Source organism: Pseudophryne corroboree, chromosome 6 (assembly GCF_028390025.1).
Source record: "Pseudophryne corroboree isolate aPseCor3 chromosome 6, aPseCor3.hap2, whole genome shotgun sequence".
Taxonomy (NCBI): Eukaryota; Metazoa; Chordata; class Amphibia; order Anura; family Myobatrachidae; genus Pseudophryne; species Pseudophryne corroboree.
In genome coordinates this window covers 780,199,198-780,226,487 of record NC_086449.1, presented here as the reverse complement: position 1 = coordinate 780,226,487, position 27,290 = coordinate 780,199,198, and the positions used below count along the sequence as shown (strand labels likewise).

The 27,290-nt window shown below is 48.0% G+C and overlaps 1 protein-coding gene across 3 annotated transcripts in view; it reads right to left on the bottom strand.

Annotated features, from left to right (window-relative positions):
• LOC134933489 (uncharacterized) overlaps positions 1-27,290 on the bottom strand; it is a 147,544-nt gene that overhangs the window by 102,410 nt on the left and 17,844 nt on the right. For 2 of the 3 annotated variants that reach the window (XM_063928732.1, XM_063928731.1), the window contains 2 exons: positions 21,987-22,134; positions 6-190 (listed from right to left, as the gene is read on the bottom strand). In XM_063928732.1, coding sequence (XP_063784802.1) covers positions 6-190; positions 21,987-22,134 — 333 coding nt within the window. The remainder of the gene's footprint in view (positions 1-5; positions 191-21,986; positions 22,135-27,290) is intronic. The other variant, XM_063928733.1, reaches the window with a different exon arrangement.

Genomic DNA, 27,290 nt, shown 5'->3' with positions numbered 1-27,290 from the left:
AACACCTGCGTTTCTTCTCTTTGCGCAGCATACTTCTTTTTCGTCGCAAGGCCGAAGTCTTTTCCCAAATGACACTGCAGTGATTTTCTCCCAACAACCACGTAGGGAACTCCAGAGAATTTGATTAGTTTACCGTGTTGCCCATCACGACTTGACCAGTGAATTCTGAAATTTGACTTTGGTTTCATTGCTTTATGATGGTTGGGAGAAAAAGGACGACACTGATCAGTTTAATTCACGAATCATAAATTACGAGACTGTTCACTTTTTATCATATACCACAAACAATTTAAAAAAAATACAACATTTTTATATATACCCTGTATATATATCAACAGATCACAAGTGGTATGATACGTGTGCAATATAACACAAAGTGGTCAATCCCATTAGGTGTGCAGTTACCGTTTTCTCTGCAAATTCGCACTTTGCAATCCAATTAAAAATTTGCACTGAACCAGGCAGAGTAAACTCACGCTTTTCCGCTCACCCCTCACCAAGGGTGAAAGATGGTAGGGAAAATCCTGATTTAAGGTTAAAATGTCAGGACAGCAAGCAGAACCCCTTAAACACCCATCAATGGTTAATTAGGCAATTGAATGTTTCCAATTCTGAGTCTAATTTAATTAGTAGTTTAATTAGGTCAATAATTGCATGTTATTTTTTGCAGTTTAAAAAAAATGGCCTCAAATTACCCCAAAATCAACTTTTTCATTATTCAGTATTAAAAAAATTAAATAAAAAAATCAATTGCTATTTACATTTGTTTTAAGTCACCCCAGAAGTACCTCTAAAGCATCTTTTCTTCTACTTTTTTTTTTCTTTTTAATTTTTCTCTTATGAATGTAAACGAAAACAAAAAAACAAAACAGCCATTTACCACCATTTAAAAATCTCCAGTACTTTCCCTATGACTGCTAAAAGCCTTCTGTATGATTCTGCAAACAAAATTGTGGGGGGCCAGGAAGGTCACCCCACTTTTTCATGCACTTCTCTCACATCGAATATGGGCCCTAATTCCGAGTTGATTGCTTGCTTGCTACTTTTAGCAGCCGTGCAAACGCCGCCCACGGGGGAGTGTATTTTCGCTTTGCAAATGTGCGAACGTCTTTGCAGCGGAGCTCTGCAAAAACATTTTGTGCAGTTTCAGAGTAGGTCTGGACTTACTCAGTCCTTGCGATCACTTCAGTGTTTCTCTGACGTCCTAGTGGATGCTGGGAACTCCGTAAGGACCATGGGGAATAGCGGCTCCGCAGGAGACTGGGCACAAAAGTAAAAGCTTTAGGACTACCTGGTGTGCACTGGCTCCTCCCCCTATGACCCTCCTCCAAGCCTCAGTTAGATTTTTGTGCCCGAACGAGAAGGGTGCATACTAGGTGGCTCTCCTGAGCTGCTTAGAGTAAAAGTTTAAGTTAGGTTTTTTATTTTCAGTGAGTCCTGCTGGCAACTAAGGGGAGAAGAAGCGAACTCACCTGCGTGCAGAGTGGATTGGGCTTCTTAGGCTACTGGACATTAGCTCCAGAGGGACCGATCACAGGCCTAGCCATGGATGGGTCCCAGAGCCGCGCCGCCGGCCCCCTTACAGAGCCAGAAGACAGAAGAGTCCGGGAAATCGGCGGCAGAAGACGTCCTGTCTTCAATAAGGTAGCGCACAGCACCGCAGCTGTGCGCCATTGCTCTCAGCACACTTCACACTCCGGTCACTGAGGGTGCAGGGCGCTGGGGGGGGGCGCCCTGAGACGCAATAAAAACACCTTAGATGGCGAAAAATACATCACATATAGCTCCTGGGCTATATGGATGCATTTAACCCCTGCCAGTTTTCCTTAAAAAAAAAAAAAAGCGGGAGAAAGGCCGCCGAGAAGGGGGCGGAGCTATCTCCTCAGCACACAAGCGCCATTTTCCCTCACAGCTCCGCTGGAAGGACGTCTCCCTGACTCTCCCCTGCAGTCCTGCACTACAGAAACAGGGTAAAACAAGAGAGGGGGGGCACTAATTTGGCAGATTAATCAATACAGCAGCTATATAAGGGAAATACACTTATATAAGGTTATCCCTGTATATATATAGCGCTCTGGTGTGTGCTGGCAAACTCTCCCTCTGTCTCCCCAAAGGGCTAGTGGGGTCCTGTCCTCTATCAGAGCATTCCCTGTGTGTGTGCTGTGTGTCGGTACGTTTGTGTCGACATGTATGAGGAGGAAAATGGTATGGAGGCGGAGCAATTGCCTGTAATAGTGATGTCACCCCCTAGGGAGTCGACACCTGACTGGATGGTCTTATGGAAGGAATTACGTGATAGCGTCAGCACTTTACAAAAGACTGTTGACGACATGAGACAGCCGGAAAATCAGTTAGTACCTGTCCAGGCGTCTCAAACACCGTCAGGGGCTCTAAAGCGCCCGTTACCTCAGATGGTCGACACAGACCCAGACACGGACACTGACTCCAGTGTCGACGGTGAGGAAACAAACGTGATTTCCAGTAGGGTCACACGTTACATGATCACGGCAATGAAGGAGGTTTTGAACATTTCTGATACTACAAGTACCACAAAAAAGGGTATTATGTGGGGTGTGAAAAAACTACCCGTAGTTTTTCCTGAATCAGATGAATTAAATGAGGTGTGTGATGAAGCGTGGGTTTCCCCCGATAAAAAACTGCTAATTTCTAAAAAATTATTGGCATTATACCCTTTCCCGCCAGAGGTTAGGGCGCGTTGGGAAACACCCCCTAGGGTAGATAAGGCGCTCACACGCTTATCAAAACAAGTGGCGTTACCGTCTCCTGATACGGCCGCCCTCAAGGAGCCAGCTGATAGGAAGCTGGAAAATATCCTAAAAAGTATATACACACATACTGGTGTTATACTGCGACCAGCAATCGCCTCAGCCTGGATGTGCAGTGCTGGGGTGGCTTGGTCGGATTCCCTGACTGAAAATATTGATACCCTGGACAGGGACAGTATATTATTGACTATAGAGCATTTAAAGGATGCATTTCTATATATGCGAGATGCACAGAGGGATATTTGCACTCTGGCATCAAGAGTAAGTGCGCTGTCCATTTCTGCCAGAAGAGGGTTATGGACACGACAGTGGTCAGGTGATGCGGATTCCAAATGGCATATGGAAGTATTGCCGTATAAAGGGGAGGAGTTATTTGGGGTCGGTCTATCGGACCTGGTGGCCACGGCAACGGCTGGGAAATCCACCTTTTACCCCAGGTCACCTCTCAGCAGAAAAAGACACCGTCTTTTCAGGCTCAGTCCTTTCGTCCCCATAAGGGCAAGCGGGCAAAAGGCCACTCATTTCTGCCCCGGGGCAGAGGAAGGGGAAAAAGACTGCAGCAGGCAGCCTCTTCCCAGGAACAGAAGCCCTCCCCCGCTTCTGCCAAGTCCTCAGCATGACGCTGGGGCCTTACAAGCGGACTCAGGTACGGTGGGGGGCCGTCTCAAGAATTTCAGCGCGCAGTGGGCTCACTCGCAAGTGGACCCCTGGATCCTGCAGGTAGTATCTCAGGGGTACAAATTGGAATTCGAGACGTCTCCCCCTCGCCGGTTCCTGAAGTCTGCTTTACCAACGTCTCCCTCCGAGAGGGAGGCGGTATTGGAAGCCATTCACAAGCTGTATTCCCAGCAGGTGATAATCAAGGTACCCCTCCTACAACAGGGAAAGGGGTATTATTCCACGCTGTTTGTGGTACCGAAGCCGGACGGCTCGGTGAGACCTATTCTAAATCTGAAATCTTTGAACACTTACATACAAAGGTTCAAATTCAAGATGGAGTCACTCAGAGCAGTGATAGCGAACCTGGAAGAAGGGGACTATATGGTGTCTCTGGACATCAAGGATGCTTACCTCCATGTCCCAATTTGCCCTTCTCACCAAGGGTACCTCAGGTTTGTGGTACAGAACTGTCATTATCAGTTTCAGACGCTGCCGTTTGGATTGTCCACGGCACCCCGGGTCTTTACCAAGGTAATGGCCGAAATGATGATTCTTCTTCGAAGAAAAGGCGTCTTAATTATCCCTTACTTGGACGATCTCCTGATAAGGGCAAGGTCCAGGGAACAGTTAGAGGTCGGAGTAGCACTATCTCAAGTAGTGCTACGACAGCACGGGTGGGTTCTAAATATTCCAAAATCACAGCTGATTCCGACGACACGTCTGCTGTTCCTAGGGATGATTCTGGACACAGTCCAGAAAAAGGTGTTTCTCCCGGAGGAGAAAGCCAGGGAGTTATCCGAGCTAGTCAGGAACCTCCTAAAACCAGGCCAAGTGTCAGTGCATCAATGCACAAGGGTCCTGGGAAAAATGGTGGCTTCGTACGAAGCGATTCCATTCGGCAGATTCCACGCAAGAACTTTCCAGTGGGATCTGCTGGACAAATGGTCCGGATCGCATCTTCAGATGCATCAGCGGATAACCCTGTCTCCGAGGACAAGGGTGTCTCTCCTGTGGTGGTTGCAGAGTACTCATCTTCTAGAGGGTCGCAGATTCGGCATTCAGGACTGGGTCCTGGTGACCACGGATGCCAGCCTGAGAGGCTGGGGAGCAGTCACACAGGGAAGAAATTTCCAGGGCTTGTGGTCAAGCATGGAAACGTCATTTCACATAAATATCCTGGAACTAAGGGCCATTTACAATGCCCTAAGTCAGGCAAGGCCTCTGCTTCAGGGTCAGCCGGTGTTGATCCAGTCGGACAACATCACGGCAGTCGCCCACGTAAACAGACAGGGCGGCACAAGAAGCAGGAGAGCGATGGCAGAAGCTGCAAGGATTCTTCGCTGGGCGGAAAATCATGTGATAGCACTGTCAGCAGTGTTCATTCCCGGAGTGGACAACTGGGAAGCAGATTTTCTCAGCAGACACGATCTCCACCCGGGAGAGTGGGGACTTCATCCAGAAGTCTTCCAAGTGATTGTAAACCGTTGGGAAAAACCAAAGGTGGACATGATGGCGTCCCGCCTCAACAAAAAACTAGACAGGTATTGCGCCAGGTCAAGGGACCCCCAGGCAATAGCGGTGGACGCTCTGGTAACACCGTGGGTGTACCAGTCAGTGTATGTGTTCCCTCCTCTGCCTCTCATACCCAAGGTACTGAGGATTATAAGACGGAGAGGAGTAAGAACTATACTCGTGGCTCCGGATTGGCCAAGAAGGACTTGGTACCCGGAACTTCAAGAGATGCTCACGGAGGATCCGTGGCCTCTACCTCTAAGAAGGGACCTGCTTCAGCAAGGACCCTGTCTGTTCCAAGACTTACCGCGGCTGCGTTTGACGGCATGGCGGTTGACGGCATGCCGGATCCTGAAGGAAAAAGGCATTCCAGATGAAGTCATTCCTACCCTGATCAAAGCCAGGAAGGATGTAACTGCACAACATTATCACCGTATTTGGAGGAAATATGTTGCGTGGTGCGAGGCCAGGAAGGCCCCGACAGAGGAATTTCAACTAGGTCGTTTCCTGCATTTCCTGCAAACAGGACTGTCCATGGGCCTAAAATTAGGATCCATTAAGGTTCAAATTTCGGCCTTGTCGATTTTCTTCAAGAAGAATTGGCTTCAGTTCCTGAAGTCCAGACTTTTGTAAAGGGGGTACTGCATATACAGCCGCCCTTTGTGCCTCCAGTGGCACCCTGGGATCTCAATGTGGTTTTGGGATTCCTAAAATCTCATTGGTTCGAACCACTTGCCACAGTGGATTTAAAATATCTCACATGGAAAGTGGTAATGCTGTTGGCCCTGGCTTCAGCCAGGCGCGTATCAGAATTGGCGGCTTTATCCTATAAAAGCCCTTACCTGATATTTCATTCGGATAGGGCGGAATTGAGGACTCGCCCTCAATTTCTCCCTAAGGTGGTTTCAGCGTTTCACCTAAACCAACCTATTGTGGTGCCTGCGGCTACTGGGGACTTGGAGGATTCCAAGTTACTGGATGTAGTCAGGGCCCTGAAAATATATGTTTCCAGGACGGCTGGAGTCAGGAAATCTGACTCGCTGTTTATATTGTATGCACCCAACAAGCTGGGTGCTCCTGCTTCTAAGCAGACTATTGCTCGTTGGATTTGTAGTACAATTCAGCTTGCACATTCTGTGGCAGGCCAGCCACAGCCAAAATCTGTCAATGCCCATTCCACAAGGAAGGTGGGCTCATCTTGGGCAGCTGCCCGAGGGGTCTCGGCTTTACAACTTTGCCGAGCAGCTACGTGGTCAGGGGAAAACACGTTTGTAAAATTCTACAAATTTGATACCCTGGCTAAGGAGGACCTGGAGTTCTCTCATTCGGTGCTGCAGAGTCATCCGCACTCTCCCGCCCGTTTGGGAGCTTTGGTATAATCCCCATGGTCCTTACGGAGTTCCCAGCATCCACTAGGACGTCAGAGAAAATAAGAATTTACTTACCGATAATTCTATTTCTCGTAGTCCGTAGTGGATGCTGGGCGCCCATCCCAAGTGCGGATTGTCTGCAATACTTGTACATAGTTATTGTTGCCAAAAATTCGGGTTTTTGTTGTAGTGAGCCATCTGTTCTGGAGGCTCCTCATGTTATCATACTGTTAACTGGGTTTAGATCACAAGTTATATGGTGTGATTGGTGTGGCTGGTATGAGTCTTACCCGGGATTCAAAATCCTTCCTTATTGTACGCTCGTCCGGGCACAGTATCTTAACTGAGGCTTGGAGGAGGGTCATAGGGGGAGGAGCCAGTGCACACCAGGTAGTCCTAAAGCTTTTACTTTTGTGCCCAGTCTCCTGCGGAGCCGCTATTCCCCATGGTCCTTACGGAGTTCCCAGCATCCACTACGGACTACGAGAAATAGAATTATCGGTAAGTAAATTCTTATTTTTTGTTCCCAGAATTGACGTCAGACACCCGCCCTGCAAACGCCTGCGTTTTGCCAAACACTCCCAGAAAATGGTTAGTTGACACCCACAAACGCCCTCTTTCTGTCAATCTCCTTGCGACAGGCTGTGCGAACGGAATCGTGGTAGAAGCCATCACTGGGTAACGAACCACTGTGTACTCGTATGACGCGCCTGCGCATTGCGGTGCATAAGCATGCGCAGATTAACCCCGGAATGACCCCCATAGATGTGTCCTCTTACATCTTTGCTCTGTGCGCTACAAGTACACATAGGGGTATATGCAATTCCGGGCGAATTGCGGCACTTTTTCGCCCGTTTTTAAATTCGACACAATTCGACCGTCGAATTCCGGCAGGTGGGTGCCGGTATTCGACATATTCAATAAAAAACGAATTCGACAGTCCCGCTGTCGAAAAACGGCCGATTTGACGGATTTTGATTAGATTTTTAAAAATGTTGAAAAAAACGCCAAAAAATTTGCGTGGGGTCCCCCCTCCTAAGTATAACCAGCCTCGGGCTCTTTGAGCCGGTCCTGGTTGCCAAAATACGGGGAAAAAAATAACAGGGGATCCCCCGTATTTTAACAACCAGCACCGGGCTCTGCGCCTGGTCCTGGTGCAAAAAATACGGGGGACAAAAAGAGTAGGGGTCCCCCGTATTTTTTGTACCAGCACCGGGCTCCACTAGCTGGACAGATAACGCCACAGCCGGGGGTCACTTTTATACAGCACCCTGCGGCCGTGGCATTAAATACCCAACTAGTCACCCCTGGTCGGGGTACCCTGGAGGAGTGGGGACCCCTTCAATCAAGGGGTCCCCCCCCAGCCACCCAAGGGCCAGGGGTGAAGCCCGAGGCCGTACCCCCATCCAAGGGCTGCGGATGGGGGGCTGATAGCCTTGTTGAAAATTTAAGAATATTGTTATTTGCAGAATAACTACAAGTCCCAGCAAGCCTCCCCCGCAAGCCGGTACTTGGAGAACCACAAGTACCAGCATGCGGGGGGGGGGGGGGGGGGGGAACGGGCCCGCTGGTACCTGTAGTTCTACTGCAAAAAAAATACCCAAATAAAAACAGGACACAGACACCGTGAAAGTATAACTTTATTACATACATGCCGACACACATACTTACCTATGTTGACACGCCGACTCTGGCCACGTCTCCAATGTCGACGTCCGGGTACCTGAAAATAAAATTATACTCACCTGATCCAGTGTCCAGTTCTTTTATTGTAATCCACGTACTTGGCAAAACAAAAAAACGCATTTACCCGAACCAGACGGACTGAAAGGGGACCCATGTTTACACATGGGACCCCTTTCCCCGAATGCAGAGACCCCCCGTGACTCCTGTCACAGAAGGTCCCTTCTGCCAATCAGGAAGCGCCACTTCGTGGCACTCTCCTGATTGGCTGTATGCGCGTCGGAGCTGTCAGAAGCGCATCGCGGCTGACCGCGGGTAACCCCACCGCTGACCGCAAAGTTCCCACCATTGAAACTAATGGAGGGAGCTGTGCGATGCGCTGTCTGCCAGCTCAGACGCGCAAAGCCAATCAGGAGAGTGCCACGAAGTGGCGCTTCCTGATTGGCAGAAGGGACCTTCTGTGACAGGAGTCACGGGGGGTCTCTGCATTCGGGGAAAGGGGTCCCATGTGTAAACATGGGACCCCTTTCAGTCCGTCTGGTTCGGGTAAATGCGTTTTTTTGTTTTGCCAAGTACGTGGATTACAATAAAAGAACTGGACACTGGATCAGGTGAGTATAATTTTATTTTCAGGTACCCCGGACGTCGACATTGGAGACGTGGCCAGAGTCGGCGTGTCAACATAGGTAAGTACGTGTGTCGGCATGTATGTAATAAAGTTATACTTTCACGGTGTCTGTGTCCTGTTTTTATTTGGGTATTTTTTTTGCAGTAGAACTACAGGTACCAGCGGGCCCGTTTCCCCCCCGCATGCTGGTACTTGTGGTTCTCCAAGTACCGGCTTGCGGGGGAGGCTTGCTGGGACTTGTAGTTCTTCTGCAAAAAAAAAAAAACAATATTCTTACATTTTCAACAAGGCTATCAGCCCCCCATCCGCAGCCCTTGGATGGGGGGGGCAGCCTCGGGCTTCACCCCTGGCTTTTGGGTGGCTGGGGGTGGGGGACCCCTTGATTGAAGGGGTCCCCACTCCTCCAGGGTACCCCGGCCAGGGTTGACTAGTTGGGTATTTAATGCCACGGCCGCAGGGCGCTGTATAAAAGTGACCCCCGGCTGTGGCATTATCTGTCCAGCTAGTGGAGCCCGGTGCTGGTACAAAAAATACGGGGGACCCCTACTCTTTTTGTCCCCCGTATTTTTTGCACCAGGACCAGGCGCAGAGCCCGGTGCTGGTTGTTAAAATACGGGGGTTCCCCTGTCATTTTCCCCCCCGTATTTTGGCAACCAGGACCGGCTCAAAGAGCCAGAGGCTGGTTATGCTTAGGAGGGGGGACCCACACAATTTTTTTTCAGGTTTTTACCCCATTCCATTAAAAAAAATATATATATATTTCTCTATCGTCCTAGTGGATGCTGGGGTTCCTGAAAGGACCATGGGGAATAGCGGCTCCGCAGGAGACAGGGCACAAAAGTAAAGCTTTCCGATCAGGTGGTGTGCACTGGCTCCTCCCCTATGACCCTCCTCCAAGCCAGTTAGATTTTTGTGCCCGGCCGAGAAGGGTGCAATCTAGGTGGCTCTCCTAAAGAGCTGCTTAGAAAAGTTTAGCTTAGGTTTTTTATTTTACAGTGAGTCCTGCTGGCAACAGGATCACTGCAACGAGGGACTTAGGGGAGAAGAAGTGAACTCACCTGCGTGCAGGATGGATTGGCTTCTTGGCTACTGGACATCAGCTCCAGAGGGACGATCACAGGTACAGCCTGGATGGTCACCGGAGCCTTGCCGCCGGCCCCCTTGCAGATGCTGAAGTAAGAAGAGGTCCAGAATCGGCGGCAGAAGACTCCTCAGTCTTCTAAAGGTAGCGCACAGCACTGCAGCTGTGCGCCATTTTCCTCTCAGCACACTTCACACGGCAGTCACTGAGGGTGCAGGGCGCTGGGAGGGGGGCGCCCTGGGAGGCAAATGAATACCTATTTTGGCTAAAAATACCTCACATATAGCCTCCGGAGGCTATATGGAGATATTTAACCCCTGCCAGAATCCGTTAAGAGCGGGAGACGAGGCCGCCGAAAAAGGGGCGGGGCCTATCTCCTCAGCACACAGCGCCATTTTCCCTCACAGAAAGGCTGGAGGGAAGGCTCCCAGGCTCTCCCCTGCACTGCACTACAGAAACAGGGTTAAAACAGAGAGGGGGGGCACTAATTTGGCGTTAGAAATATATAAAAAAGATGCTATAAGGGAAAACACTTATATAAGGTTGTCCCTATATAATTATAGCGTTTTTGGTGTGTGCTGGTAAACTCTCCCTCTGTCTCTCCAAAGGGCTAGTGGGTCCTGTCCTCTATCAGAGCATTCCCTGTGTGTGTGCTGTGTGTCGGTACGTGTGTGTCGACATGTATGAGGACGATGTTGGTGAGGAGGCGGAGCAATTGCCTGTAATGGTGATGTCACTCTCTAGGGAGTCGACACCGGAATGGATGGCTTATTTAGGGAATTACGTGATAATGTCAACACGCTGCAAGGTCGGTTGACGACATGAGACTGCCGACAAACAATTAGTACCGGTCCAGACGTCTCAAAAACACCATCAGGGGTTTTAAAACGCCCGTTTACTTTAGTCGGTCGACACAGACACAGACAGGGACACTGAATCCAGTGTCGACGGTGAATAAACAAACGTATTCCTTATTAGGGCCACACGTTAAAGGCAATGAAGGAGGTGTTACATATTTCTGATACTACAAGTACCACAAAAGAGGGTATTATGTGGGATGTGAAAAAACTACCGTAGTTTTTCCTGAATCAGATAAATTAAATAAAGTGTGTGATGATGCGTGGGTTCCCCCCGATAGAAAATTATGGGCGGTATACCCTTTCCCGCCAGAAGTTAGGGCGCGTTGGGAAACACCCCTTAGGGTGGATAAGGCGCTCACACGCTTATCAAAACAAGTGGCGGTACCGTCTATAGATAGGGCCGTCCTCAAGGACCAGCTGACAGGAGGCTGGAAAATATCATAAAAAGTATATACACACATACTGGTGTTATACTGCGACCAGCGATCGCCTCAGCCTGGATGTGCAGAGCTGGGGTGGCTTGGTCGGATTCCCTGACTAAAAATATTGATACCCTTGACAGGGACAGTATTTTATTGACTATAGAGCATTTAAAGGATGCATTTCTATATATGCGAGATGCACAGAGGGATATTTGCACTCTGGCATCAAGAGTAAATGCGATGTCCATATCTGCCAGAAGATGTTATGGACACGACAGTGGTCAGGTGATGCAGATTCCAAACGGCACAAAGGTGTATTGCCGTATAAAGGAAGAGGAGTTATTTGGGGTCGGTCCATCGGACCTGGTGGCCACGGCAACTGCTGGAAAATCCGCCATTTTTACCCTAAGTCACATCTCTGCAGAAAAAGACACCGTCTTTTCAGCCTCAGTCCTTTCGTCCCTATAAGATCATATCTGCCCAGGGATAGAGGAAAGGGAAGAAGACTGCAGCAGGCAGCCCATTCCCAGGAACAGAAGCGTTCCACCGCTTCTGACAAGTTCTCAGCATGGCGCTGAGACCGTACAGGACCCCTGGATCCTACAAGTAGTATCCCAGGGGTACAGATTGGAATGTCGAGACGTTTCCCCTTCGCAGGCTCCTGAAGTCTGCTTTACCAAGGTCTCCCTCCGACAAGGAGGCAGTATGGGAAAAAATTCACAAGCTGTATTCCCAGCAGGTGATAATTAAATTACCCCTCCTACTACAAGAAAAGGGGTATTATTCCACACTATATTGTGGTACTGAAGCCAGAAGGCTAGGTGAGACTTATTCTAAAAAAATTTTTTTGAACACTTACAAAGGTTCAAATCAAGATGGAGTCACTCAGAGCAGTGATAACGAACCAGGAAGAAGGGGACTATATAGTGTCCCGGGACATCAGGGATGCTTACCTCTATGTCCCAAATTTGCCCTTCTCACTAAGGGTACCTCAGGTTCGTGGTGCAGAACTGTCACTATCAGTTTCAGACGCTGCCGTTTGGATTGTCCACGGCACCCCGGGTCTTTACCAAGGTAATGGCCGAAATGATGATTCTTCTTCGAAGAAAAGGCGTCTTAATTATCCCTTACTTGGACGATCTCCTGATAAGGGCATAGTCCAGGGAACAGTTGGAGGTCGGAGTAGCACTATCTCGGATACTGCTACAACAGCACGGGTGGATTCTAAATATTCCAAAATCGCAGCTGATCCCGACGACACGTCTGCTGTGCCTAGGGATGATTCTGGACACAGTCCAGAAAAAGGTGTTTCTCCCGGAAGAGAAAGCCAGGGAGTTATCCGAGCTAGTCAGGAACCTCCTAAAAACAGTGCATCATTGCACAAGGGTCCTGGTAAAAATGGTGGCTTCCTACGAAGCAATTCCATTCGGCAGATTTCACGCAAGATCTTTTCAGTGGGATCTGCTGGACAAATGGTCCGGATCGCATCTTCAGATGCATCAGCGGTTAACCCTATATCCAAGGACAAGGGTGTCTCTCCTGTGGTGGTTATAGAGTGCTCATCTTCTAGAGGGCCGCAGATTCGGCATTCAGGATTGGATGCTGGTGACCACGGAGCCCAGCCCGAGAGGCTGGGGAGCAGTCACACAAGGAAAAAATTTCCAGGGAGTGTGATCAAGTCTGGAGACTTTTCTCCACATAAATATACTGGAGCTAAGGGTAAATTTATAATGCTCTAAGCTTAGCAAGACCTCTGCTTCAAGGTCAGCCGGTATTGATCCAGTGGGAAAAACATCACGGCAGTCGCCCACGTAAACAGACAGGGCGACACAAGAAGCAGGAGGGCAATGGCAAAAACTGCAAGGACTTTTCGCTGGGCGGAAAATCATGTGATAGCACTGTCAGCAGTGTTTCATCCCGGGAATGGAAACTGGGAAGCAGACTTCCTCAGCAGGCACGACCTCCACCCGGGAGAGTGGAAACTTCATCGGGAAGTTTTTTCCACATGATTGTAAACCGTTGGGAAATACCAAAGGTGGACATGATGGCGTCCCGTCTGAACAAAAAAACGGGACAGGTATTGCGCCAGGTCAAGAGACCCTCAGGCAATAGCTGTGGACGTTCTGGTAACACCGTGGGTGTACCAGTCGGTGTATGTGTTCCCTCCTCTGCTTCTCATACCTAAGGTGCTGAGAATTATAAGACGTAGAGGAGTAAGAACTATACTCATGGCTCCGGATTGGCCAAGAAGGACTTGGTACCCGGAACTTCAAGAGATGTTTACAGAGGTCTTATGGCCTCTGCCGCTAAGAAGGGACTTGCTTCAGCAAGTACCATGTCTGTTCCAAGACTTACCGCAGCTGCGTTTGTCGGCATGGCGGTGGAAAGCCGGATCCTAAGGGAAAAAGGCATTCCGGAAGAGGTCATTCCTACCCTGGTCAAAGCCAGAAAGGAGGTGACCGCACAACATTATCACCACATGTGGCGAAAATATGTTGCGTGGTGTGAGGCCAGGAAGGCCCCACAAAGAAATCTCAACTCGGTCGTTTCCTGCATTTCCTGCAAACAGGAGTGTCTATGGGCCTCAAATTGGGGTCCATTAAGGTTCAAATTTCGGCCCTGTCGATTTTCTTCCAGAAAGAATTGGCTTCAGTTCCTGAAGTCCAGAAGTTTGTCAAGGGAGTATTGCATATACAACCCCCTTTTTGTGCCTCCAGTGGCACTGTGGGATCTCAACGTAGTTCTGGGATTCCTCAAATCACATTGGTTTAAAACCAGTCAAATCTGTGGATTTGAAGCATCTCACATGAAAAGTGACCATGCTCTTGGCCCTGGCCTGGACCAGGCGAGTGTCAAATTGGTGGTTTTTTCTCAAAAAAGCCCATATCTGTTTGTCCATTCGGACAGGGCAGAGCTGCGGACTCGTCCCCAGTTCTCTCCCTAAGGTGGTGTCAGTGTTTCACCTGAACCAGCTTATTGTGGTGCCTTGCACCTACTAGGGACTTGGAGGACTCCAAGTTGCTAGATGTTGTCAGGGCCCTGAAAATATGTTCCAGGACGGCTGGAGTCAGGAAAACTGACTTGCTGTTATCCTGTATGCACCCAACAAACTGGGTGCTCTTGCTTCTAAGCAGACTATTGCTAGTTGGATGTGTAATACAATTCAGCTTGCACATTCTGTGGCAGGCCTGCCACAGCCAAAATATGTAAATGCCCATTCCACAAGGAAGGTGGGCTCATCTTGGGCGGCTGCCCGAGGGGTCTCGGCTTTACAACTTTGCCGAGCAGCTACTTGGTCAGGGGCAAACACGTTTGCTAAATTCTACAAATTTGATACCCTGGCTAAGGAGGACCTGGAGTTCTCTCATTCGGTGCTGCAGAGTCATCCGCACTCTCCCGCCCGTTTGGGAGCTTTGGTATAATCCCCATGGTCCTTTCAGGAACCCCAGCATCCACTAGGACGATAGAGAAAATAAGAATTTACTTACCGATAATTCTATTTCTCGGAGTCCGTAGTGGATGCTGGGCGCCCATCCCAAGTGCGGATTATCTGCAATACTTGTACATAGTTACAAAAATCGGGTTATTATTGTTGTGAGCCATCTTTTCAGAGGCTCCGCTGTTATCATACTGTTAACTGGGTTTAGATCACAAGTTGTACGGTGTGATTGGTGTGGCTGGTATGAGTCTTACCCGGGATTCAAAATTCCTCCCTTATTGTGTACGCTCGTCCGGGCACAGTACCTAACTGGCTTGGAGGAGGGTCATAGGGGGAGGAGCCAGTGCACACCACCTGATCGGAAAGCTTTACTTTTGTGCCCTGTCTCCTGCGGAGCCGCTATTCCCCATGGTCCTTTCAGGAACCCCAGCATCCACTACGGACTCCGAGAAATAGAATTATCGGTAAGTAAATTCTTATTATATTTTAAAAAATATATAAATAATACTTGTGCCTCCTAAATAGACAAACCAAGTACCTAATCCCTTCTAATATAAATAGATATGCTATTACCAATAAAAAAAAAACACAAAAAAAACATGTTTTTAAAAATATTTATTAGATTCCGCCAGCAAGTGTGGCGGATTGAAAATGACTAATTTACTGTCTAAAAGCACTGTTGTCGAATTTACAATCATCAATTGAATATACTTTTGTCGAAATGCTGCATTTGTACCATTGCAGAATTGTCGAATTTGACAAATGTCGAATTTCAAAAAGTCGAATTTGGAATGGCCGTTTTTTTGACGAAAAGTACTGTATTGCATTGTCGAATTTTTTGGGGGGCAAAAATGTCCAGTTTTTCGACATTTTCGGGAATTCGACCGCAATTGCATATACCCCATAACGCGTAAGTGCTGTATGACTCGGTAGCGCCAAGCGTCTTTTTTTTGCACTTTTTCCATAAAAAAGAATCTTAGATGTAAAGTAATGTAATAGGACGCACAAGCAGCTTCTGCTGATTGAAATTATATGCTGCATCCATATATTGTGTGTGACCCCAGTTGCGAGTTCTGGGAGTTTCATGAAACAACTCGCACCTAATTGGATTGACCCCAGGTGTAAAGTTACGTAGGCTAAGTACATGGGGGATGGGGAGGGTTTCAAGGATTTGAGACTGTAATAGATTTATACAGTTTGGGGTGAAAGATTAATCGGGCAATCAAATATAGGTATGTATAGAAAATGTCCACACTTTACTGAATTCTCTGAATATAGGCACCCAATTGATTATCTTTAAAATGTATACAGAGCCTAAATCAGGTTGGATCGCAGTGTGTTCTGTTTGCAGTATTGACAAAATAAGGAGATTTATGGTAAGAACTTACCTTTGTTAAATCTCTTTCTGCGAGGTACACTGGAATAACATTGGGTTGTAGAGTTGGATCTTGATCCGAGGCACCAACATGCTAAAGCTTTGACTGTTCCCAGGATGCCTTGCACCGCCTCCTCTATAACCCCGCCTCAGTTTTGTTAACCAGTCCAATGCAGTAGCAGGTAAAAGAGACAATAACGGTTAGTAGCCACACAGACCCACATTCTCACGACAGGAGAAGGTACCAGCGGCTAATGCCATACAAACCCAAAGAAGCTAAGTGCGTCAGGGTGGCCGCCCTGTGGAATCCAGTGTTCCTCGCAGAAAGATTTAACAAAGGTAAGTTCTTACCATAAATCTCGTTTTCTGCAGCGGGGTACACTGGTATTCTACAGGGAATAACATCGGGGATGTCCTAAAGCAGTTCCTCATGGGAGGGGACGCACTGTAGCGGGCACAAGAACCCAGCGTCCAAAGGAAGCATCCTGGGAGGCGGAAGTATCAAAGGCATAGAACCTAATGAACGTGTTCACTGTGGACCACGTAGCCGCCTTGCACAATTGTTTAAGGGACGGGCCATGGCAGGCCGCCCAAGAAGGTCCAACAGACCGAGTAGAATGGGCCTTGATAGTAGCAGGAGCCGGAAGACCAGCCTGTACATAAGCTTGTGCAATCACCATTCTAATCCATCTGGCCAATGTCTGCTTATTAGTAGGCCAGCCACGTTTATGAAAACCAAAAAGAACAAAGTGAGAATCCGATCTCCGAAGGGAGGCGGTTCTCTTCACATAGATACGGAGAGCCTGTACCATATCCAAAGACCGAAACCATAATCTCTTGATTAAGGTGGAAAGATGACACCACCTTAGGTAAATAATCAGGGCGAGTTCTAAGAACCGCATGGTCACGGTAAAAAATCAGAAAGGGTGACCAACATGACAAGGCACCCAAGTCTGAAACCCGTCTAGCAGAGGCAATAGCCAGCAAAAACAAGACCTTAAGTGTAAGCCATTTAAGGTCCACTGACTCAAGAATTTCAAACGGAGCCTCTTGCAGGGCATCTAGAACAACAGTCAAATCCCAAGGAGCCACTGGAGGGACAAAGGGAGGTTGAATCCGTAGAACACCCTGAGTGAAAGTATGAACGTCAGGTAGAGACGCAATTTTTCTCTGAAACCATATCGGCAAGGCTGAAATATGAACCTTGAGGGAGGCCAGCTGAAGGCCTGAGTCTAGGCCCTGTTGCAGAAACGCCAAAAGTTTGGCAGTACTGAACTTGTATGCATCATAATTCTTAGACGCACACCAGGTGAAGTAAGAATTCCAGACTCTATTATAAATCCGAGCCGAAGCCGGTGTACGGGCTTTCAACATCGTTTGACTGACCGCCTCAGAAAAACCTTTGGCCCTCAGGACAGAAGCTTCAAGAGCCACGCCGTCAAAGCCAGTCGGGCCAAATCCTGGTAGACATAGGGGCCCTGAACTAGGAGGTATGGGCGTTGTGGAAGTAGAAGAGGACGCTCTGTCGAGAGACCGTGGATGAAGGCTCCATTCTCCGGCGTGTACGTCCTGACAACTGAGAAAGTCCGCTTTCCAGTTGAGGACTCCCAGAATGAACACTGCCGAAATGGCTGGCAGATGGCGCACCACCCATTGAAGTATCTTTGACACTTCCAACATTGCCATGCGGCTTCGAGTGCCTCCTTGATGATTTATGTACGCTACCGTGGTGGCGTTGTCCGACTATACTTGAACAGGCCTGTTCTGTACCAGAGGCAGGGCCAGTTTCAAAGCATTGAACACTGCCCGCAATTCCAGAATATTTGTCGGGAGGAGAGATTCCTCCCTGGTCCACCGACCGAGAGTGTTGCTCCAACACCGCGCCCCAGCCCCGCAGACTGGCATCCGTCGTTAGGAGGACCCAGTTGGAGATCCTGAAGCCACCAGCTCAGTGACAAACGAACTTCTGGAGTCGAGGAAATCCTGTGAGACCTGATCCGGCGAGGCAGGCCGTCCCACTTGGCAAGGATTAACACCAACCGTTGGTTGAGTGTGTCCAACAATGCCCCCAGGTGCACCATGTTCTGAGCAGGGACCAGGGAGGATTTCTTCCAGTTGATGAGCCATCCGTGGGCTTGCAGGAATTGGACCGTCAGTTCCAGATGACGGAGGAGAACCTCTGGGGAGTTTGCCAGGATCAACAAATCGTTCATATACTGTAGGATCCTGACACCCTGACGGCGGAGTAGGGCCGTCATAACCGCCATGACCTTGGTGATGATTCACGGAGCCGTGGTCAGGCCAAAAGGTAAGGCCTGGAATTGATAATGTAGGTTGCCAATAGCAAACCGTAGGTATTGCTGATGCGACATGGCAATAGGGATATATAGGTAAGCATCCTGTATGTCCAGAGATACCATATAGTCCATGGGCTCCAAGACCAGAACAATAGAGCGAAGAGTTTCCATACGGAACTTGGAAACCTTCACAAACTTGTTCAAAGACTTGAGGTTGAGACTGGGCCAGGAGGATCCATTCGGTTTCGGAAGTAGGAACAACGCTGAATAGTACCCCCTGCCTCTCTGAGCCAGGGGCACTGGCACTATCACTCCTGTGTCCAGAAGAGATTGCGTCACCAAATGGAGAGTTTTTGATTTTACTGGATCCGAAGGGATGTTTGTCAAGAAAAACTGGCGAGGGGGACGTTTCTTGAAAGAGATGGCGTATCCGTGAGTGACGATTTCCCTTACCCAGGCGTCTGAAGTGGTCTGTAACCATACATCTCCCTTAAAAGGGATAACCTCCAAGGTCTTTTAGAGTCCAGATCCACAAACCAGGACAGCAACCACAGAATATGGCGAACCAGAATGGACGTAGTAGACGCTTTGGCCGCCAGGACACCGGCATCAGATGCTGCCTCCTGAATATAATGAGAGTCTGTGATAATATACGAAAGACACTATCTGGCATTATCAGGAAAATTAGAAGGTAGCTCCACTTCAACTTCAACCCAGGCTTCAATAGCCTTTGCAGCCCAAGAAGCCGCTATAGTGGGTCTATGCACAGCACCTGCGAGAGTGTAAATAGACTTCAAGCAACCCTCCACACGCTTATCCGTCGGTTCCTTCAGAGAGGTGATGGTAGTGACAGACAGAGTATCCACCAGACGCGCGACATGTGAGTTCACCGGTGGCGGTGTTTCCCAGTTTTTACTTAACTCTGCAGCGAGGCGATAATGAGCTAGCATCTTTTTAGATATGGCAAATTTCTTTCCTGGAGATTCACAGGATTCCTGACATAGGTCAACTAAATGGTCAGAATGGGGCAAAATTAATTTAGTGACCTTCAGACGTTTGAACTTATCCGGTTTCTTAGACGTATCCGGAGGTACGGATTCATCATCAATCTGAAGAATCAGCCTGATAACCTCCAAGAAGTCAGGAACATCCACCTGTGAAATAGATTCCCCATCATAAGCATCTGCATCAGTGTCTGTGTGGTCAGTGTATATGCCATCTTCATCGGATGAAGTATCCGTAACATGCGTGGATTGTAAGGAGGTAATAGCCTGCTTAGATGTTCCTTTGGTCTTAGGGGGGCGAGGGTTAGGTTTTTGTTTAACAAAAAAACGATTCAATTGCTGTAACCGAGTTGACAGAGTATCTGCCCTAGGCGGATTAACTGCAGGGGCAATATGTGGCTGTAATGGCACAGGAGGTCCCACAGGGGGTGTAAATCTCGTCACTATCGTGATCAGCAGATTAGAAAAAGTAGTCCAAGGTGGGTCTTGGTGTGCCACTGGTGCTACAGGCTGACTTAGGGGAACATAGCACCCGGTACTTGGACCCTCAGCCGGAATATTTTCCCCAGATAAATTCTCGGCGTCAGCACTGCATGAAGCAGGATCCGCCACAGATCTCCCGCCCTGTGTAGCAGACATTATATAGAAACGTAGCCTTAGAGCGTAACAGTACAATATAGCTAGACACAGTACCTGACAAAAAACCCCTGTGGAGTGTGACTGCAGATGCAGAACACAAACAGAGGATTTAAGCGGTATATGGTGACTGAAATACACAGAGAAAGATACCAAGGTAGTATATCCTGTGAAACATTATATATACATATGACCCTGACGCACTTAGCCCCCTCAGGGTACAGAATATAGGGATAGCAATATGTGTGAGACACAAGGAATAAGAACCACACAGCTGCTATTGGCACACACACAGTCACATGTACAATACAGAAATTATTACAAACAATAAAACTGCACAGTAATAACAATGCACAGTAATACTGGATGTATATCACAGGATACTTGTACTAAATATCCCAAATAGTTATGCACTTGTTCTTAACGAACACTGTCTAAACGACATGTCGAATACTTAAGTGACCTGTAAATGCACAGCGCTGGCGAGGCAGGCGGCATTACAGAGGAAGCAAAGGAGGGAGCGCTATGAGAGTCTAATAGTTACATTTATTAAAACAATGTTTCAAATGCCACATAGCTCATAATGGATATAAAAAGGTAAATACATTTATTTAATAAAATAAACAAGACATTGCAGCTGCAATATAACACCTGAATTGATAGAATTGTTATAAATTATCACTTTTGAGAACCAGTATTGCGGCCGTGCGTCCACGGACTGTAAATTGTTATAAATGGGAGACTGATGATAGGTACTTCTTATAGAAGCATTGCTATTATATTGAATATAAGTCTCTAATTTCTTTTAACATGTACAAGTCCCGTTGTATGAATTGGAGACGGCTCGGTTTGTCCGAGCAACCAGCGTCTCAATGATTAGGTCATGACCGTTAACACTGGACTGCTCATACGTACTGATCAGACGGGAGCCGACTTCTCTTGTTAGATGGTATCCGGTGAAGAGAAGGCTTTCGGTATTGAAGGCTGTACTGAGCCGGGTATGCAGCGGCTCAATGCACTCTGTGTACAGATCCTTTATCCGCTTGATGATTCTGTCCGTAAATTGCGGTAGTGAGTAATGCACCCGACTGGAAAGATGCTAGGTGAATAAGCAGCAAGATGAAATCCTTAATAAGTGCATTACAGAGGACACAGTGCCCAGCAGTCCCAGGATCAGTGCAGCTATGTGTAATGGCGCCCAAACGCTGACAGGGAGTGAGGGAGAGAGAGATGCAGCTGCTGGGCGGGAACATTTGCAGTAAATGGCGCATGGGGCTGCAGGAGGGGTTACAGGTCAGAGCCTTATCCCCTCTGCTGGACTTCACCACCGGGTACTGTGGGGCCTATTTTAAATGGATTGTAGTAAATCCAACCTGTGCCCCTTGTCCTGGTGGATATAGTGGGGTCCCTGCACGGCCACAGTGTCCACGCCAGCGGTGCGGTCCGTCTCCGTGGGTCCCGCCTGGGGCACCCTCTTACCTCCTCCCAATGATGTGGCCATGCGATCCAAGAGAGCAGCGGCGGTATGTGTGCCTGAAGGAACCGGAGCGCCTCCGCTGTAAGTACCCAGCAACCAGGGCACAGGAGTATACAGCGCCGCTAGGGGAGGTGAGGGAGCCGCAGCACGATATGTCAGTGTGACATATAGCACCAAGTGCGTATGCTGCGGCCCTTGAAGTCTTCTTTCTTGTCAGAAAAGCCCTTTTCAGGGCTGCTTAGCGCAGCCGTCCCTGTTAGCTGCCTGCACTGCAGGCACCAACTTACAAACTGAGCCCCAGTGCCTGGAGGCGGGGATATAGAGGCATCCTGGGAACAGTCAAAGCTTTAGCCTGTTGGTGTCTCGGATCAAGATCCAACTCTACACCCCGATGTTATTCCCTGTGGAATACCAGTGTACCCCACTGCAGAAATTCTAAATGCAATAAAATGAACACTGGAGATGCAATGTAATCTATGGTGACTTATACAATACAAACAAAAGGTGGACTCTGTTAGCTACACATCTCGTGGCCAAGAGGGCTTCTAAGACCATCTCAGGTATTAGAATCGTATGACCCTAGATCTATAACCGATGCCTTTTGGAATCCCTATATAATAATGTGATTAACCCTTGTCTGACTTCTGATGTCTAAGTCTTTATAGCAGTAATATGCACATTTTTCAGATATCAAACTGATTGCTATAAAAATAACGATTACAGGGAGAATTTAAATAAATGTATTTTAATAATTACCCTCATTGCCAAAATCTTTACTCTTTTGTCGAATAATGTACTTATTTTGTGTATTTTCCTGAAATTCACGTATTGCTTTCTGCAACATGTCTAAGGAAAGAAAGCTTTCAATTCGATAATTTTCAGCATGTCCATCCTTAGAGGTAGCCTGAAAAATCAAAATATAAATTTGATGATTAAAAGAAATCATTTATCAATATTAAACAGTGCAAAGTGGTTGGAAAATGGCAACTTTGCTGTAACAACCCTTAGTGTATGACAGCAATAAAGGAATTATAATTGGAGATTTGAAGCATGGCTGCCTTATTTCAGGTTACAGTCACTGCCAACTATGGTGGAAATTTACTAAGCTCCCGAATCCATTCTAGTTTGCTTTTGTTTTTCTAAGTGTCATCTCGGGAATTTACTAAAACACAAATCTCTGCAGTGTTGAGGCTATTCGTATTGAGATACACAGCCGTCCCAAAAAATACGAATCAATAGACCATCAGTCAAACACGGCTGTTATTTTATACTAAACGGGAATTTACTAAGAATTTGTATTCTCAATCACTGCCGACAATAGCCAAACACTGCTGGTTAAGCATAAAATTTGTAAAAAAATTGAACTTTCAAACAGACCAGCTTCTGGCTGGCGTGTTTAGATAGTCATGCACGGATCAGTGAGATCCGTGCATGATTCTCCGTGTAAAAGTGGCTAAAAGTGTTAATAAAAACAAAATAATAATTTGCGTGGGTCCCCCCACCTACGCATAACCAGCCTCAGGCTCTTTGAGCCTGTGCTGGTTGTTTAAATATGGAGGAAACATTGCGTAGGGATCCCCGTATTTGGACAACGAGCACCGGGCTCTTGGGCCGGTCCTGGTTCCAAAAATATGGGGGACAAAAGACGTAGGGGTCCCCCGTATTTTTTAAACCAGCACCGGGCTCCATTAGCCACCCCTGGCCGAGGTTCCCTGGGGGAGTGGATACCCCTAAAATAAAGGGGTCCCCCCTCCAGGCACCCAAGGGCCAGGGATGAAGCCTAAGACTGTCGCCCCCCCCCCCCCCCATCTCTGGCGGTGGATGGGAGGCTGATAGCCTTTACAAGTGTAAAAAATAGAATATTGTCTTTTGCTGTGGAACTACAAGTCCCAGCAAGCCTCCCCCTACTTGTTATACTTGCAGCGCTTGTGGACCACTCCCTTTTTGGTTACATAAAAGGGATATATGTTTACACATGGAACCCCTTTCCCCGAATGCCGGGACCCCCCATGACTGCTGTCACTAGAGGACCCGGAAGCCAATCAGGAGGCGCCACGTCATAGCGCTCTCCTGATTGGCTGTGCGCTCCTGGCCTGTCAATCAGGCGAAGCGCACCAACTATAATGGAGGATCGCGATCTTCCATTATTCTCTAAGGTGGGAACTTTGCGGTCTGCGGCTAACCGCGAGGTTAATTGAGGTCACTCGAGGTCAAACTAATTTACTTTAGTAAATTGCCATGTTTTTTCTCAAAAAGTTGCAATCTCACAGTGCCGATGTCAACAGAGCTTGATCTTGGCTGAAATTCGGCAGAAATTAAATTCTTTGTAAATATACCCCCATGTAGGTAGGGGGCGTTTTGGCCATAAATGTTCCATAATCTAATTCACAGATTGATTAAGATGAATATAGAACTTTCAATAACAGGATTTTGATACCTACCGGTAAATCCTTTTCTCCTAGTCCGTAGAGGATGCTGGGGTCCACTTCATGACCATGGGGTATAGACGGTTCCGCAGGAGCCATGGGCACTCTTAAGACTTTTCAATGGGTGTGAACTGGCTCCTCCCTCTATGCCCCTCCTCCAGACCTCAGTTATAGGAACTGTGCCCAGGGAGACGGACATTTCGAGGAAAGGATTTAATTCAAAACTAATGGTGAGATACATACCAGCTCACACCGCAACCATGCCGCACACATGGCCTTCAACAGAACACACGCCAACAGGCATGAACCAATTACAGCAACATTCTGAAACTAATATAACATAACTTGTGTAACTCTAATAACAAAACTGCAAGTAACGTACGCACTGGAACGGGTGCCCAGCATCCTCTACAGACTAGGAGAAAAGGATTTACCGGTAGGTATCAAAATTCTGTTTTCTCACACGTCCTAGAGGATGCTGGGGTCCACTTCATGACCATGGAGTTTATACCAAAGCTCCAGTACGGGCGGGAGAGTGCGGATGACCCTGCAGCACCGATTGACCGAACTTGAGGTCCTCATCGGCCAAGGTGTCAAACTTGTAGAACTATGCAAATGTGTTTGACCCTGACCAAGTAGCTGCTCGGCAGAGTTGTAATGCCGAGACCCCCTGGGCAGCCGCCCAGGATGAGCCCACCTTCCTAGTAGAATGGGCCTTCACCGACTTAGGTAACGGCAAACCAGCCGTAGAATGAGCATGCTGAATCGTTCCTCTGATCCAGCGCGCAATAGTCTGTTTGGAAGCAGGACACCCAATTTTGTTGGGAGCATACAGGTCAAACAGAGCCTCTGTTTTCCGTAGCCTAGCTGTTCTAGCAACATAAATCTTCAAAGTCCTCACCACATCAAGAGACTTTGACTCAGTGAAGGTGTCAGTAGCCACTGGCACCACAATAGGTTGGTTTATGTGGAAAGATGAACCCACCTTTGCAAGAAAATGTTGGCGAGTTCTCAACTCTGCCCTATCTTCATGGAAAATCAGATAAGGGCTCTTGTGAGACAAGGCCCCCAATTCAGACACCCGCCTTGCGGATGCCAAAGCCAAAAGCATCACCACTTTCCAAGTGAGAAACTTCAATTCTATCTCTTTTAGGTTCAAACCAATCCGATTTAAGGAACTGCAACACCACGTTAAGGTCCCATGGTGCCACTGGAGGCACAAATGGAGGCTGAATGTGCAGCACCCCTTTCACGAAGGTCTGAACTTCTGGAAGAGAAGACAATTGTTTTTGGAAGAAGACTGATAAGGCCGAAATCTGGACCTTGATTGATCCCAATTCAAGGCCCGCCTCCACACAAGCCTGTAGAAAATGGAGAAAACGTCCCAACTGAAATTCTTCCGTAGGAGCTTTCTTGGATTCACACCAAGACACATATTTTCTCCAAATACGGTGGTAATGTTTAGACGTTACTCCTTTCCTGGCCTGAATAAGAGTGGGGATGACTTCCTTGGGAATACCCTTTCGGGCTAGGATCCAGCGCTCAATAGCCATTGCATCAAACGTAGCCGTGGTAAGTCTTGATACACGCACGGCCCCTGCTGTAGCAGGTCCTCGCGAAGAGGAAGAGGCCGAGGCTCTTCTATGAGCAACTCTTGAAGATCTGTGTACCAAACCCTCCTTGGCCAGTCTGGGGCAATGAAGATTGCACAAACTCTTGTTCTTCTTATTATCTTGAGAACTTTTGGGATCAGCGGAAGTGGAGGGAAGACATACACCGACCTGAACACCCACTGGGCCACCAGCGCATCCACTGCTATTGCTTGAGGGTCTCTTGACCTTGAACAATATCTCTGAAGCTTCTTGTTGAGACGAGACGCCATCATGTCTACTTGACGAATTCCCCAAAGACTTGTCACCTCTGCGAAGACTTCTTGGTGGAGGCCCCACTCTGCTGGATGGAGATCGTGTCTGCTGAGGAAGTCTGCTTCCCAGCTGTCTACTCCCGGAATGAAAATCGCCGACAGAGCCTGTACATGTCTTTCTGCCCAGAGGAGGATCTTTGTCACCTCTGCCATTGCCGCTCTGCTTTTCGTTCCGCCCTGCCTGTTTATGTACGCGACTGCTGTTACATTGTCCGACTGGATCTGGACAGGATGATCTTGAAGAAGATGTACCGCCTGATGAAGGGCGTTGTAAATGTCTCTCAATTCCAGCACGTTTATGTAAAGGCAGGCTTCCTGACTTGACCATTTTCTTTGGAAGTTTTCCCCCTGAGTAACAGCTCCCCAGCCTCGGAGACTTGCATCCGTGGTTACCAGGAGCCAGTCCTGAATCCCGAACCTGCGTCCTTCTAGTAGGTGAGAACTGTGTAGCCACCACAGGAGCGAAATCCTGGCTTTCGACGTCAGGATTATCTTCCGGTGCCTGTGTAGGTGGGAACCCGACCACTTGTCCAACAGGTCCCACTGGAATGCTCTGGCATGGAACCTGACAAACTGTATGGCCTCGTAAGCCGCCACCATCTTCCCCAACAACCGAATGCACTGATGGATCGACACACTTGTTGGCTTCAATATCTGTTTCACCATTTCCTGGATTTCCAGAGCCTTTTCCACCAGAAGAAATACTCTCTGAACCTCTGTGTCCAGAAACATTCCAAGAAAAGCCAATCTTGTCGTCGGTTCCAACTGTGACTTTGGGAAATTTATGATCCAATCATGTTGTTGGAGTATGAACAGGGAGAGTGTGATGTTCTGTAGCAACTGCTCCCTGGATCTCGCCTTTATCAGGAGATCGTCCAGATAAGGAATTATACTGACTCCTTTTTGACGAAGGAGGACCATCATTTCCGCCATCACCTTGGTGAATACCCTCGGCGCTGTGGAGAGACCGAAAGGCAACGTCTGGAATTGGTAATCGCAATCCTGAACCGCGAATCTCAGATAAGCCTGGTGAGGAGGATAAATGGGAATATGCAGGTAAGCATCTTTTATGTCTACTGACACCATGTAGTCCCCCTCTTCCAGACTGGAAATCACTGCCCTCAGTGATTCCATTTTGAACTTGAACCTTTTCAAGTAGAGATTCAGATTTTTTAGGTTCAAAATTGGTCTGACCGAGCCATCTGGCTTCGGAACTACAAAGAGGCTTGAATAAAACCCCTCCCTTTGCTGTGACACAGGTACCAGGACTATGACCTGATCCTGACATAATTTTTGAATCACCGTTGTTACTGCCTCTCTTTCTGGAAGAGAAGCTGGAAAGGTTGATTTGAAAAATCGGCATGGGGGAACGTCTTGAAACTCCAGCTTGTACCCCTGGGACACTATTTGTAAAACCCAGGGGTCCAGGCCAGATTGAATCCAACCTTGACTGAACAGTTTGAGACGTGCCCCCACCCGAGCGGCCTCCCGCAAGGGAGCCCCAGCGTCATGCTGTAGATTTGGCAGAAGTAGGGATTGACTTCTGCTCCTGGGATCCTGAAGTCGTTGACGACTTCTTTCCCTATCCCCTTCCCCTACCTGCAAAGAAGGGGGAACCTTTGGCCTTTTTGTATTTATTGGGCTGAAAGGACTGCATGTGCGGGTGATATGTCTTTTTCGCTGGTGAAGGAGCAGACGGCAAAAAAGCCG